This window comes from Nycticebus coucang, chromosome 22, assembly GCF_027406575.1.
Source record: "Nycticebus coucang isolate mNycCou1 chromosome 22, mNycCou1.pri, whole genome shotgun sequence".
Taxonomy (NCBI): Eukaryota; Metazoa; Chordata; class Mammalia; order Primates; family Lorisidae; genus Nycticebus; species Nycticebus coucang.
Genome location: NC_069801.1, coordinates 27,308,891 through 27,324,575, shown reverse-complemented (window position 1 = coordinate 27,324,575; position 15,685 = coordinate 27,308,891). Strand labels below are relative to the sequence as shown.

The window sequence follows — 15,685 nt, the reverse complement described above, 5'->3', positions numbered from 1 at the left end:
CTCACTCATTCAGCCAGGCTTCGGAGCTGCAGGTCTCAGGCAGAGCTGCCTGGCTGCCTCTTGAGGGATCAGGGAGCACCGATGCTCAGACACAGAATGGTGGTCACGTGGCAGGTCACGTGCTCCTGAATGGCTCTCTACTAAGCCATCTAGGCCAAGCTGCTCTGGGGTCTGCCTCATCCTGCCTCCTCTGGAACGTTGGGGTCAAGGCACTGATAATATCCCACTCCTCTGCTCTGACCTAAGCTGTGAGGCACCCACTGGGTGTCAGGCACAGTCTTAGACACACTCTACCCAAGCATGGCTATGCAGAGGAATCCCATTGCATAGATGAGGAAACTGAGGCTCAGAGAATCAATGCCACATGCTCATGGTCACACAACAGTGTGAGGTACTATGGAGCTTCAATTCAAATGCGGACTCTCAGGTACCAGGGGCCTGGCCCTTAACCTTTAACCTTAAACCTATTGCCTCTATGGGGAACAAGACAGGGAATGAATCAGACAGGTGGCATCTCCACTTAGGCAGATACCTGAGCCAGGAAGAGGAGGTAGGTCAAATAGAGTGTGAGTGTGCTGTAGTCACCAGGCTCTTCAAGCTTGGGCCCCGTCCTGGGCCACATCTGATGGCGGCGGGCTAGCACCCCAGATCTGTAACCTTTAATATCAGAGACTTGGGCTGGGGAAAGGGACAGCCATGTAAGGGCCCAGGAGCTGGTCAGACTGGAGCAGAAACTGGAGGAGGACGAACATACAAGGTGCAAGACATCGTATGAGAATGAGGCAGGTAGGGAGGGGACACGGCAGCAGAGGCAAAGATATGATGCTGGACACCCAGGGAGAGCCAAGTCTGCGAGGCCTTCTCTTCATCACAATGAGTGCTCAGCACTCCTCTCTGCCAACCTCAACTTTAAAACAGGGGCCATAGGGCTCCATCTTCCTGAGAGAAGTGCCAACAGCTGATTTGCCCAGCTTAGGTCACATGGCCACCTCCATGCAATCAGCTGTTGCTACAGTGATTGCACAAGGCTGCCCCTTTCAGGAGCTGAGGTTTCAGGGAGGGAGACTGGTCTTCAAAAGCTTCTAGTACTCAGAAGAGATTAGAACTGCCTGCTTTAGAGCTGAAGGCAGAGAAGGAGGGAGATGGGCAATTCAGAAAGGTTGCAGGGCATCCACCACAATGGCCTTGCCCTACAGTGTGGCACCTGGCGTCAGTTCCCATCTTCAGCCACAACCCCGTTCCATCATTTCAGCATCATGGGCACATTGTCTCCATAGAAGGCAAGAAACAGCTCACCCATCAATGCTGCCAGCTGAGTAGCTGAGCAAGGAATGAAAGGAAACTGACACCCCACACCTCCCCCAGACCTCCTTAACGTGCCACCACCCAACGTGTACGACCCAGGATATTGGTGATAAAGCACTCATCCCAAAAGCAAACACAGCTGGGAGCCCTGTCCCTCGGCACTCCCAAGCACAGACACATGTCCTCCAGAGAGCCAGGCATCAGGAGGAAAAACATTTACCTGATGTGGTTTGTGTGGGTTCCCTGGAGCTAACAATTAGCTGAGCAGGAAAGAGCTCTGATAATTTTGCTGAGTTTATTGAGTTGCTTCTGGGGAAGAGGAACATTTGCCCACATTGATTATTAGACCCCACTGCTGCTGTCTTGGGGATAGGTCACCATGAGAAGAGTCCCCCAGGAAGGCACTGGCAGCTGGTATGTGAAAGGGAGCACAGCCAAGTTGAGGAAGCATGTCTTTCTCATGGGAGTGGGCAGTGCCCCAGCAAGCCCAGATGAAGGCAGCTTGGAGTTCAAGGTCCTCCACATTGTCCCCTGGCTCACCGGTTTGCTGCCTCTTCCTTTGCCTTCCCCAGCAGGGTCTCATCTGTTCACTCCTTCAATCAGTCGTCCCTTCTTCCATTCAGAAATAGTCACTGAGCCGTTTCCTTGTGTCAGGCACTCTGCAAGGTCCCGAGGGAAGAACCGTGAACAGGAAGGAAGCAGCTCACAGACCACTGGGTGAGGCAGATGTCTGAGCAAGGCCTGGTGAGGCAAGGACGGTGGGAGAGAAAGTGCAGGGTGTTAGGAGGGCACACAGGAGAAGCAAACCAGACTTGGCAGCAAAGGTTTCCTGGAGACAGAACTGATGCAGCTGCAGGACGGGTGAGAAGTAACTGGAAAAAGAGAAGGGACGGATCATGGATCAAGACTGGCAGGGAGAATTTGGCCAAGCGCTGAGTTCTTGATTGTTGGAAACATTCAAAACAGATCGTTTTGAAAACTGGCCATTTGTGAAGAAGGCCGTGGCTGGGATTCATACGTAGCTAGGCGTTAGACCTAGAAGACCTTTGCAGTTCTCAAATCTAAGGTTTTAAGATTACCCGGTTCTCACACTCCTGATAGCAGAGGGAATATACAGCAAGTGACTGGTGTTTGTTTATTCCTTTATTTACTCATTCACAAAGCACGTATAATAAAAGTATTCGTAACCAATCTCCACCAAAGCAGCTTGTGCATTACCTGGCACACCCCTGCGCTCAGTCTGCCCGGTCCCGTGGCACCCTGAGCATCTGCGGCCACCGGGCCATCCCCGCCATCCCTCCGGTGCACTTCTGCTCCCACCAGCTGGGTCTTGTACTTTCTGAGACGCAATTGGGTTTGTTGCCAACTCTCTCTGTGCCAGTCACACTTGTTATTGTAATTATGTGATTTAAATTAAACATCACATAAACTGATGAAATATGAGTGTGAAAGGAAGTATAGTTGCATCTATGGAAACGAAATTGAATGCTTTGGAATGAGTCCATGAAGGAGAGTCTCTATAAAGAATTGCTTGCTAAATGTTAGGTGTGAGTGAACGAGACAGCTGCACCCCACTGGGTAAGTGATGAGGGGGTCGGGAGAATGGGATGCAGCCCCTCCGGTGCCTGCCACGTAAGGTTTTCAGTAAACCTTTTCTAGCTGGATGATCTCTAGCAAAACTAGAAATGGTGAATGATGCATTACAGCTGTGGTTAACATAAAATTTACACTGTGAGGGACAAGTCCACGGTCAGAGGAAAGGCCTTGGTCCTGCGCTAAACTAATTGACAATAAATGTACATTTAAGTATTGTACATTATAAAGCAGTGTTTAAGCTACATAGATATCCTTTTATGATTCCCTACTTAGAAATTAAATTTTAATTAACCAGCCGACTCCGTCATCTGTGAAGCTTCTATCGTTGGGGTCAGCAAACTTTTTTCTGTGAAGAGACAGAAAATAAATATTTTTGGCTTTGCAAGCCATAGTCTCTGGCACAACTACTCAACTCTGTTGTTGTAATTTGGAAGCAGCCACAGACAATATGTAAATGAATGAATAGGCCTGGTGGTGATCCGGTAAAACCGTATTTACAACAACAGGCAGCAAGCCACAGTTTGCCAACCCCTGTCCCACGGAACCGATTTGTTCTGTGTGCCAGGCACTGTGCTGTGCTGCTGGAGAGGCTGAGACAACGGAGATTCCATCCAGGCTCTTATGGAGCTTGCCTTCTAGGTGGAGAGACAGTCAAAGCAAAAGACAGAAGTAGTCGCGTTTTACATTTAAAATCCTGTACATTAAAAAGTCAATGTTGTACATTAAAATGTTTGGACTTGATTCAGGAGCCAGTGGGCTCACCCTTCACTCCTGGGCCTTCGAGCAAGGCAGGGACGTGATCAGATCTCCCCACAAAGTATAGACGATGGAGTGGAGGCAGAGGGCAAATCAGAAGACTGTTTCTGCAATCCATGTGAAAAATAATGAGGTCACGAGGGGGCCTCACTTGGACATGAGGAAAAGGAGGGGGTGATGAGGATGCTACGTGGATTGGGTGACTGGGAGGGTAGTGAGGATTAGGCAAGGAGGTGCACAAGGGAGCAGGTATGATGGGGGAGCTTCGGGCTGCTCAGAGCATGGTAACCAACCCCAAACACATGGTAGGTGGTTGGGAATTGGCTTGGAGCTTCCTGTGCAACTGGGGTGGGCAGGCACTGCCAGGAAAGCAAGCCATCAAAGATAAGGCTGGAGACTGGGAGGCCAGTCGTCCGAAAGAGCCTTGCATTCATCCCAGCATTCACCCAGTTCCCGGAAATGTATAACATCATGGGGTTGTCTGGGGAAAGGATTTATCTTAGCTAAAGGGAAATTGATTATGGAAGGCATTTGTGATGAGGTTGGGTGTGAAGCCTGAGTCAACAAATCGAGATTCAGGGATGAAAGGTAGCTTAGGCTGGCAGGGGAGCCGAATTAGCCTCCAACAAGGGCCTTTGGGCCATTTGGCCACCATTACCTTTCCAGAAGGGTTTCCCTGTTTGCATCATGGCGTCCTCTCCATCCTTCTGGGAGGCAAGCACATGGCAGATGGGAAGGAAAGAGGGCTTGGGAATGGGGATAGGTGAACACCTCCTATAGTTCGTGCTCCTAGGCCAGCCTTGGAGGTGGAGGAATGGTTTAGGCCTGGTCCTGGGATGCGGAAGTTCTTCAGCCCTGAATCAGACCCAGGCTGTCCACAGAACTTGGTCACGAGATAATGCCCACAGGAGGTGTTCTGGGAACACAGAAGCCAGATGCTATTGATGCAGAAGGAGGAGTGGGGGCTGCACAGAGAAGGGGACGTTGCGGCTAAATCATAGAGATGCCGGGCTTTGCAGGGACTTCCCATATCTAGGGAACTGCAGGGGGAGTGGTCTTCATTGTCAAGCATAGTGCCTTGTACAAATATATGCGTGGTGAGTGTGTGAATGAATGTTCTCCTGAAGATGTCAATTTTCAGGGATGCTGGGATTTAAACCAACATCTCCTAATGCGTCTCCCCCTAGGAGGAGCAAATCCTCGCACTCCCTGTTATCATCTTACAGGGGATGTCACCCAGCTCCTCAACATCATCAGCACACAAGAAGCTTCTTAAGAAGCAATACTGTCTACCAGCCCCGCTCTGAGCCCTCCTATTGCCAAGAGAAGGGCTCAGAGCTTTCTGCAGAGGAACTCAAAGCCACTTTTTCTATAATCAACTTGCATTAAAGGGAATTATTTTTTTTTCTTTATTCTCCCCAAGCCAGATTCCATTAATGAAGCCCCATTTAACGGAAGTCAATTTACCAAAAAGAAAAAAAAAATTGAGCGTAATTGCTTAAATACATTTTATGTTGTACTGCAATAGCAATTTCCTGGGTGAACTTGGAATTCCCCAGGCCCCCCATAGTGAAGTTAATGTGGACAGAAAGGTTTGAAGGGGAGGATCTCTCTTTATGTTTCTCTCCTTTAATTATGATTCTAAGAGGGAGCAAAATTAAAGAGGATGGGGGGGAGGAAGGAGGGGCAGAGCAGGAACAGAATGGAACTCGGCCGAGACTGTTCTGCTGTCTTCCTTCACGTTTGCATGTACAGGCCAGCTTAACGCAGAGGCTGACTACATGGGCTCTGAAAGGGATGGCCTGAATTTGAATCCCACTTAATAGCTGTGTGACTGTGAGCAAGTTCCTTTACCTCTCTGTGCAGCCCAGTGGTGCAGTGGGAAAGAGAGTCAGTGCAAAAGGCAGTGTGCAGTCCAGTACACGTAAGCCTTCTTTCTGGAGAACGGAGCATGTATGTGAGTGCTGTGTGTATGTGTGTGTGCGTGCATGTGTACACGTGTGTGTGTGCTCTCATGGTAAGAAGGCAGGAAGGGGGGAAACCAGGAAGGCTTCACTGAGAGGGTGACATTGGATCAAAGGTTTGGCTGAGCCGGGGGAGTCCCGAGAGAAGAGGCAGTGTGAAGACCCAGAAATGGGAGCGGGCCTGGCCAGCTTTGAACAGCCCGGAGACCCAAGCGGCTGGAGATGAAGAACAGAGAGGTGAGGAGAGAAGCAGGCAGGAGAGGTGAAGGCGCACAGGCTTTGCTACAGCCTTGTAGGCCCTTGTAAAGTCTTTTAGTCTGAGGACTGGAGCCAAGGTTTGTTTTATTTTGATTTGTTTTTAATTAACTCGATTGTGGTATAATTTACACAAAAATAAAATTACCCATTTTAAGTGTACAGTTCTTTGGAGCTTTGACACATGTGTGTAGCCCATATAATCAACATCTCATTCAAACTGTAGAACATTTCCATCACCCTCGAGGGTGCCCTTTATGCTTTTCCAGCCAGACAGTCCCCCAACCTTTGCCTCTCATCCTCAGCTCCAGCAGTCACTAATCTGATTTCTCTCACTAACGGTTGGTTGGTTTTTTCCGGAGTTTCATGTGAATGGAATCACACAGTACGTGCCCACAGTATATATACCCTGTTAATGGCTCAGTGGGACGCTTAGGAGAGCCATCCACAGTGTTGCAAGTATTGGTGGTTTGCTCCTTTTCTTGGGAACCTTCTTGGAAGGTTTTGAGCAAGGCCTGACACTATCTCAGAAGCAGAGTTTGATATGATGATTCTGCCACGTAAGCCCCCAGTTCTTTGATAGACACCAAGAAAATTCGCAAATGTTCAAACATTTATGCCCAAGGGAGGCAGGGGCTGAACAGAGAAAAGACGCTCCGGTGATACAGGGCCCGTGGAAATTAACAAGCCTTGGAAATTAACCATCATAGGATTCCTGGGAGTGGGCAAAGGTGTGGGAGAAATGGGAGGTGGGAGATGTTCCTTAGGACTTCTCCAGGCTATCCAAACTGAGATTAAAGCAATCATTCCTACCCTGAGCTCATGGCTGGGAAGTCTCCCTGACTTCCTGAGATCATCTGCATCATTAATCTCACTCTGCTCTGGAGACCTCGACACCCTCCCCTTATTCCATTTTGTAATAAGGAGCCTTTGGTCATGATTTATTCAGGTAAGTTCTCCCTATTTCAAGGTCCCTTATGTAAATAGCCTCCACGATTTGTCATTGAGATAGAATTGAATTTGGCCTAGAGGAAAAAAAAGAACCCACAATACAGTTTGTGACTCCTTGCAAAACTTAAATGACTCAGTCTGTAATAAACTATTTTAAATGGGATCTGGTGAAACACAGTAATTGGTTTCTATTATAGTTCTTACCATAGCAAATATGGGCTATATTCCTGAAGTTTGGTGTGTGTCAGCATTTTCATTATAGTAAGAATTCAGTTTTGCGGGGGGGGTGAAGCTCCTCGGTTAGTTCTTTTGCTTCATACATATTTATGAAGACCCACTGTGCTGGAGCTCTTCCGTTTGCCCTCCAGTTCCTTTTCCTTGCCTCCCCCCCCCCCACAGCAGAGGAGGCTTACCTGTGGACTGCGTCAGTATGCTGCTCCCTTGCCCTCTGGCTTCCAATTGGGCTAGATCAACAGAAGCATCAACAGGAGACTAGAGGAGGGGAAGGAAGAGAGTGAGTTCTGTATATTCATTCCCTGCTCTTTTCTGGTGGAATTTGTACAGATTTTTCACAGCCCCACTGAAAGTAGCTCTCTACTTAGAGATAACCATTCCCTCTTCTCCCCACTCCAGGGTTGGGAGTGAAATAAGTTATTACCAGCCCCCAGATATTTCCTTTCCCCGATGGTCTTCCCATAGCTCGCCCTTACCTTTGTTAGAGTCATTCGTCGAGTTCCTGGAATTATTCTTATAGGACTGTGCCACCTGTTTTCCGCTGGAACCCTGACATGCCTACTTTGTACCAAGCATTGTGATAAGCTCTGGGAACTAGGATGAATCATAAAATAACAGTTGCCATTACAAGAGCTTGCTGTGCCCAGGGACCCTGCTAAGGTCTTGTTACGTATTATCTCATTTAATCCTTGCAACCCTTAGAGGGAAAGGTCTGTTACCCCTATTTTTTAAATAAGGTCACTGAGGGTTGAAAGGTGGGAGCTGTGGCACCCAGAGAGGAGATCTGGAAGGGAGAAGTTTAGGTCAGGTTTATCGAAAAGGGATGTGGACCTCCCCAGCAGGATAATGATGGTGTCTGCACCTGGGGGCAGCTAGAGACGCTTTTTTTTTTTTTTTTTTATTGTAGAGACAGAGTCTCACTTTATTGCCCTTGGTAGAGTGCTGTGCCATCACAGCTCACAGCAACCTCCAGCTCCTGGGCTTAGGTGATTCTCTTGCCTCAGCCTCCCCACTAGCTGGAACCACAGGTGCCCGCCACAACGCCCGGCTATTTTTTGTTGCAGTTTGCCCAGGGCAGGTTCGAGCCCACCACTCTCAGTATATGGGTCGGCACCCCATTCACTGAGCCACTTTTTAATGGGGCCATAGGGAGTGAGCAAATTCCACAGCTTGCTGAAGGGATTTGGTGGGTTAGGGTCCTTTGTTGCAAATTTCTTCAGGGGTGGGGCTGACTAGGTCCTTTGTGTTCTTTGTTTCAGTGGGTGGGGAGGGAAAGGTTCCTCCCAACGGGGTTTAGGTAATTTTTCTAAGATTACACAGCGATTCCTCCAGAGTCCAAGCTTCTTCACCACTGGACTACACTGCCCCATTGAGGAGTTATCTTAGGGAGATACACACCTAGATAAAGGACTTCCCATTTGAATAAAACACTGTGGCATCACAGAGGAAGGAAAAGAAAATTCTGTTTATTGAGCCCAGTATGTGCCCAATACTGAGCTAGGTTCTTGGCCCCTGAGGGTTCTGGCGTACTCTTACAAACTCTTAGGGCCAGTGTTATTCTCATTCTTAAAAAGGTTAGGTAAGGATTTCAGGAGTCACACTGGTGAAGCCTGGATCTGAACCCAGATCTGTTGGCTTTCCTGGGAATGTGATGGTAAGGATGGTTTGAGGGCAATGATTTTTAATCAGTATGCCGCAGCACCCTGGTGTGCTATGAGAGGATTTGGGGGATGCCGCGAAAATTTTTAAAGATCATTAATTAAATTATTTTCAAAAGGAGTTCAAAGCACAGTAAGTATGTCCTTTTATTTATTTATTTTTTTACTCTTTTCTTTCTGATCAACATAATTTAAGTGTGCTGCGCAAGTTTACCTATAGGTAAAAAACACGGTTTGAGGGGCCTCCCAAAGTTGTCTCCAGTGACATGAATATGCAGGAGAAAGGGCTGGGGAGGCGGGTATATTCCAGGTAGAAAAGGCAAAAGAAAAAAGAGGGACAGCTTAGGAGACGCAAGCAGGAGGCAGTTCACCTCACCACACTACGCGTCTGAAGGATCAGTCCCCTGGTCTCAGCGTCTCAGGGACAGCCAGCTGTGGGATGAAGCCCTGGAGGAACCAGTCAAGCTGCTCACGTCCAAGCTTTTGGAAGGGCTGGGGCGACACAGCCTTCCTTTCCTGCTCCAGCCCTGGATGGAGGCCCTAGCACGAAAAGGAAGTGGGGCAAATCCTGGGTGCCCATGCCCCTGCCCTGCCAGCTCCCATCTCTGACCCCACCTGCTTCCTGTCCTCACAGGTTCACAGGAGCCAGCCTCCCAGCCCCCGTCATCAGCAGCAAGAACTGGCTACGGCTGCACTTCACGTCGGACGGCAACCACCGGCAGCGCGGCTTCAGTGCCCAGTACCAAGGTAGGCAGTCCCCTGGCACGATGACACCCAGGGGACTCATTCCATCCCCATAACCAGGTCCAGTGTGGCTTCCGGGCATCCTTGCCTCTGCTGTCTGTTCTTACCGGCAGACAGAAGCCTGCCGATCTGTACCTCTGCATCTGCCCTGTGGCCTTTTGCCCCAGGGAGTGACATTTCTGGAATTGTGTAGCCTGAGCTACCCCACTCAGGTCAGGCTAATAATCTTAATAGTTAATACTGAGTGCCCACCAAGAGCCAGGCACAGTGCTAGCCGCTTAGCGAGTACCTCATTAAATCCTGTAAGGAAAATGTCACCACCCCACTTTATGCACAAGGAAGCCAAGGCTGGGAGAAATTAAGCCCGTTTTCTAAAGCCATCTGAACGCCTGCCTTTTGAGTCCAGAGCCTACCCTCTTAACCACCAGCCTTTAGCCTACCTCGGGGTAAAGTGGGAGAGCAGCCCACATTTTCACTTCCTTTCATTTTATCTAGAATACAAGTATAATACAGACACAGGCAAAATCTCTTTAGGGAGTATGGTAGCTTTGAAACTCAAATCTGCAAAGAGCTGCCTAGTGGCAAGAGATCAGACCAGGAATGGCAGGTGGAAATCACCAGTAAGCAGATTTCTGCTGCAGTGATAAGGGATTTCCTATAAAGAGGTATGGGTTTATCCAGAAGGGAGAGCTCTCTGCAAACGGAAGAGACCCAGAATTCCAGCAATGGAAGAGAGTGGGTGAGGACATTCCTTTTCAACATCGAGTTTATTTGAAGTATTCAAAATTTATAGGGCTAAACAGCAAGGGTTGGACTCATAACATCCTCATTAAGTCTTTAACTATTACCACTCTCAAATGGATGCTGGTTTTAATGTGCCAGCAAACTTATACTGCACCCCTACTCAGTATATTAATAAGGCCCTACACATAGCCCTGGGCCTCAGAGGCCAAGTGTCTGCTAGTTCACCCTGAGAGTGGCTTAGGGCACAGGGGAGCCTTCTTCACGAGGCCCCTGGGGCCAAGCTTTCTGGCTAGAAATTAGAATAAAATCAGCCCTGGCAGCAAAAGCATTACCTTCAAAATCAAAACCTTTTATGAATGGCCTCAATTTTTTAGCCCTGGTAGCAGAACATATTTGCGGTATCTAAAAGGTAAACAAGAAACAAACTTGATCCACTAGCGTAACAAAGCCTGGCCCCCAGAGCTTTCCTGGAGACATTTGTCCGGTGCTGAGGCTGGGCCTCTGTGTGAGTGGAACAGCTGTCTGAAGCTTTCTGCTGTTTTCCACAATAGAAAAGCAAAGACAGATGTTATAATGGTATCTGATTTAATAAGTACTAGGTGCTTCTAATGTCTTAAGTTACTAGGGGCTCATATGTCATAGTAATTGGTTAAGGTTTGATGCCAGACAATGGACAACAAGAACCCACACCAGACAGTCTGTACATCACATGTGGATTGCCTGCCTGTGCCCACCAGTCCCTGTGCCAGGGTACCAGATGTGCACTGCCCCATTTCATCTTCCCCACAGTGCGGTGTTGTTTATGTTTTTATGCTCCTTCTTTCCAGGTGAGGAAGCCAAGGCTTAAAGTGGTTGCATAACTAGCCCCAAGTCACACAGCCTATAAGGGGTGAAGCTCAAATTCATTCACAGGCCTCTGGGTATTCTGCATATGCACAGAGCCTCTTTTATGGGGCCCTGGGTATATTCCCTGTCCTGTTTTTAACCAGTAGCTTTTCAACTTTGTTTTGTTAATCTCACACCACTGTAGGAAAACCATTAATCACAACCCAGGACACACATACATCTATAGAACTAAACAAAAATGTCGCCAAACAGTATTTACTCTTACTAAGTGTGATGTACCCTGAAATTTTCTTTTTCATCTTTTAACTCTAGTTGCAACCTCTACATTAATTTTGCAAGTCGTAGCAGGGAATAATGCACAATCTTAAAAACACTGTTTGATGTGCCTAAGCCCTATCTCTTCTCTCCAGCCCCCTTGGCACAGTCTAGAATGGAGTTTTGCATGTTACTGTATGCCAGTTTTTAAGGAGGGTTTTGTAGATTGGGGGCACTTGGCAGTTTTCAATTCTAACAGCAATTGTATAAAATAAGGACTGTTATGAGTCCCATTTTACAGATGAGGAAAGACAGTCACAGGAATGGTACCGAGCTAGCTCAAGGTCTCATCAATAGCATGCTGGAGTTAGAATTTGAACTCCAGCAGCGTTAATTAGGATCTGGCACACTTAATTACTGTGATTGTGTCAGTAAATAGTTCTCCCCTGAGACCTTCTCTTTCCAGGATTTGCAGACTGAGGGTACATAGTGCAGGATACACAATGATTATTTAGGAACCCAGTTGGTGACTCAACAAAGCAAGTTTTCTTAGCCTCAGTGCTATGGACGTAATAGTCACTCTGGATCATTCTGTTGCGGGGACTGTTCCATGCATTGTAGGATGGTCAGCAGCACCCTTGTCCTCTGCCCAGATGCAGTGCAGGAGGAGGGGAATACAAGGACCAGTGGCCACTGGTGCTCCCCCCTTACACACACAGTCATGACGACCAGGAAAGTCTCCAGACATGGCCAAATGTCCTCACGTGCAAAAGCACTCCTGGTTGAGAACCATTACTCTAAAGGAATGAAAAGTTGGAACCACTAAAGACCAATCTCAGCTTTGATGTTACAAACACAGTCCCAACAGTGGCAGAGAGATCTCAGTCAGGGAGCCAGTAGGAGACAGAAGGTAAACCTCATGCCTTTAACTGAAGAGGGCTTGGTGAAGAGGTGAGAGCTAGGTTAAATGAAGCCACGGGGATGATGAGGTCCTCAGGGACTGAACAGCAGGATGGCCTTTAACACCCCTCGGCACATGAAGAGGCCAGGGAAAGGGGTGGCAAGAGCTGGAGCCATGGAAGTGGGGCCACTTGGCAGGCCTGAAACGTTGTTGCCACCCCAAAGTGCAGGAGGAAGGGACCAGGGTATCAGTATCTTCTTCCCCCCACCTCCCACCATCTGCTGCATTTCCCATCAGGAAGCTGGGGCTAGGGAACAGAGGCCCTGCTCTGTCCTGCACTGTGCCCGAGATGCTGACTGGCATCACCATCAGGCTCTCTTGCCCTCTAGCAGTACAGAGAGTTCAGTCCCCTGAGGCCCAGAGCAGGGCAGAGGAGTCTGAGGAATGAACTGGAAGGGTCAGGGAAGAATCACCAACATGGGATCAGTTTCCCCTACACTCAGCTGTATGGCGTTAGAGTCTCGAGTGATTTATGACTTATCAGAACTAACGATTACCAATCTCTAATTGTACTGATGGACACTTTTTCACCAGGGAAACAAAAAGTAAATTTAAAATAAAGGATAACTCACAACATAGCATATTCCATTCTTGTTTCAATCCGATCAGAATTTAGGGGTGTTCATGGCCAGACACAATTTTAATAATTTTAACACAGGGCATTGGAAGATCTGAGATCTAGTTGAGCTCTGCCTAAACAGGCTGGGGGCAGGTGGGCTCTTGTGTTCAATTTAATAAGCATTTTTGGTGTGACAGCAGAGAAAGATGAACACCACTAGGCCGCTCTCTGCTCTTAAGGAGAACAGGTTAAAGAGAGGCACAGACATAAATCTATAACTTCTGTACAGCATAAGAGCTATATAATTGAGGCCTGCTTAAGAGTTCTGGGGCTAGAGATAAAAGGGCAGTTAGGTTTGCCAAAGGGACTTAAAGAAAGCCAAAAAAAAGGCAGTGACTTAAATATGGGTCTCAAAAAGATTGCTACTGACAATAGAAAGAAGCATTCCAGATAAAGCAAAGGCAGGAAACTGTGAAACTGCTCAATCTCAGGGACCACAAATTCACCATGTGTCTGAAGCAAGAGTCATAGGCCAAATCCAGTTCTCCACCTGTTTTTGAATCACCCTCCAGCAAAGAATGGGTTTTACGTCTTTATGGTTGAAGAAAAAAATGGAAAGAATAATACTTCATGACACATAAAAATTGTTTGCAATTCAAATTTCAGTGTCTGTAACTAGAAGTTTATGGGGACACAGTTATGCTCATTTGTGTACACGTAATCTCTGGCTGCTTTACTGCTACTCGGGGCAGACTGGGTCAGTTTGCAAAGGACACTGGTGGCCCACAGACCTAATAGATTTACTACCAGGCCCTCTGCAGAAAAAGTTTGCAAACGGAGAGGCAAGTCTATCCCCCAAAGTGAAGGCGAGCAGGAGGGGTAGTAAGTGCTGCATCCAGAGAGTGAGGTATGGGTCCATTTGCTAAAAGCCTTAATAAAGTTGGGCTTGATCCCATAGGTCATGGATGAGAGATGACAGCAAATTTTTAACAATAGGGAAGACACAGTTACAATTTCATTTTAGGAAAGATATTTGCTTTAGAATCAAAATTGGGAAGACAGTTCAGAGTCTTGGGGCATCAGATCACAGGAGCCAAAGTTTAAGCAAAAGTTGAGATGGACAGGAAGAGACAGACCAGAGATAATTCCCAGTAAACCACACCGGGCTCCTGGGGGGTGAGCAGGAAGGGGTGGACATCAAGGAGATGAAGGAGTCAAGGATGAATCCTAGGTTTCTAGTTTAAGTGGACCAAAAAAAATGATGCTGTTAGCGAAGGTGATCTGGGGAAAAGACAGAGGAGGGATGGATTTTTTGGGACATTGATTCTGTGGTAGTCTTGGGATATCAGGAGATCATCTGTGTGTCTATAAGCTCAGAGTAGAAAGTTCTGGGCTCAAGATAGGGATGTGAGACCACTGTTCCCCATATAGATAACATAAGTGCAGGGCCCAAAGTGTGATTGTCAAAATGGGTTCTTTGGAGACCAAGGGGGCCTCCCAGCAGCTGGTTTGATGGAGGCTGAGGAGATGGGGCTTCAGGCGTCTACTCCCACTTTAGCCAGAGCACTTTCTCATTGACCTATGTATTTTGTTCAGTGGGTACTTAAGAGTTTGTTAAGATGATAAGTTCCTGTAGCTGAAGTGTTTGGCAAGGACAGGACTTTAAAAGACCCTAAGGTTCCTTTCAGTCCTGGTAGGGGCATTGGGCAGAGTATAATCAGATTCCACCTCCAGGCGGCGATGTGTCCAGGGCTTCTCAGGGTGTTAATGGCTTTCTTGGTTGTTTTTTGTTTTTTTCCCAAGTCTAGAGAGATGCTGGTGGGAAGAACCTTTCCTACTGCAGCCAGTGGCTGGTAATCAACCTGCTGAGGGCCTTCCCTGGCAGGGAGGACAGTGCCTGCACTGTTAACGTCCTCATCTGGAAAGAGGGACTTTTATTGACCCCACAGGGCTATTGGAAATAGAATGAGATCTTGATAAAATGTCCTACTCGTGTCATGAAATGGAACTCTCAGCCCTTATAACCCACCATGGCCTTGACTTTCTGTTACGCAGCAAAACACGTGCAGTGGGAGAGAAAGATCCAGGGCCTCTGGCTCCTCCTTAGAGACCTGCTCCTTGCCTCTAATCTGACCTGTTCATCTTCTTCTGGTCCGTCCCTCCCTTCAGCCAAATCCCAACCTGGCCCCGCTACCTCTTTCATTGCCCTTCCTGTCAAGTTAGCCCTGGTGACAGAAAGCTGGAAGATACTCCGTGGTGAAAACCACTGGCTCCTCTGCCTTCTAGAAGTCCTGCACTGTGTTTGTCTACAGAATAAAGTTTTTCATTTGAAAACAATTTACATTTACTGAGATGCTTGAGGCTTTTTATAGTAACAGCTGAAGCTTTTGTTTTACACATGAACATGCTGGATTCTTGCTTGTGACTTACCTGCCTTCTCAGGCCAAAATGAAAGTGCCTCGGGCATCCCGTGGTCCACACTCTCTTTTGCCCTAACCTTGTTGGTCTGTTCAGCTGCCAAACTCTTCCTAGCCTCATTTCCAGGCCTCTATGGGCTCTGCACAAATTGCAGATTGTGGCTGCCTGGTTAGGGAGCCCAGGTCCAGAGGCCACAAAGTCAAGCTGCTAAGTTCAGTCAAAAAGTGAGCCTGTTACACAATGAGTGAACACAAGATACAGCACTCCTCACCTCCCCAGTTTTAATTGTAACCCTCTCCTTCTGCTGGGAAATAAAATTACAGTGCGCATTTTTCTAACAGTCATTCATGCATTCAGAAAGTTACTAGAAACTTTCTGGGTGCCTGGCTCTATGGCAGTCCCAGGATGTAGACACACGAGATGGTGTGGGCAGTGCCTA

The 15,685-nt window shown here is 47.7% G+C and overlaps 1 protein-coding gene across 1 annotated transcript in view; it reads left to right on the top strand.

Moving 5' to 3' along the window:
• Nucleotides 1-15,685, top strand: part of CSMD2 (CUB and Sushi multiple domains 2) — a 580,815-nt gene that overhangs the window by 286,803 nt on the left and 278,327 nt on the right. The window contains exon 6 of the mRNA XM_053576806.1: nucleotides 9,354-9,466. Coding sequence (XP_053432781.1) covers nucleotides 9,354-9,466 — 113 coding nt within the window. The remainder of the gene's footprint in view (nucleotides 1-9,353; nucleotides 9,467-15,685) is intronic.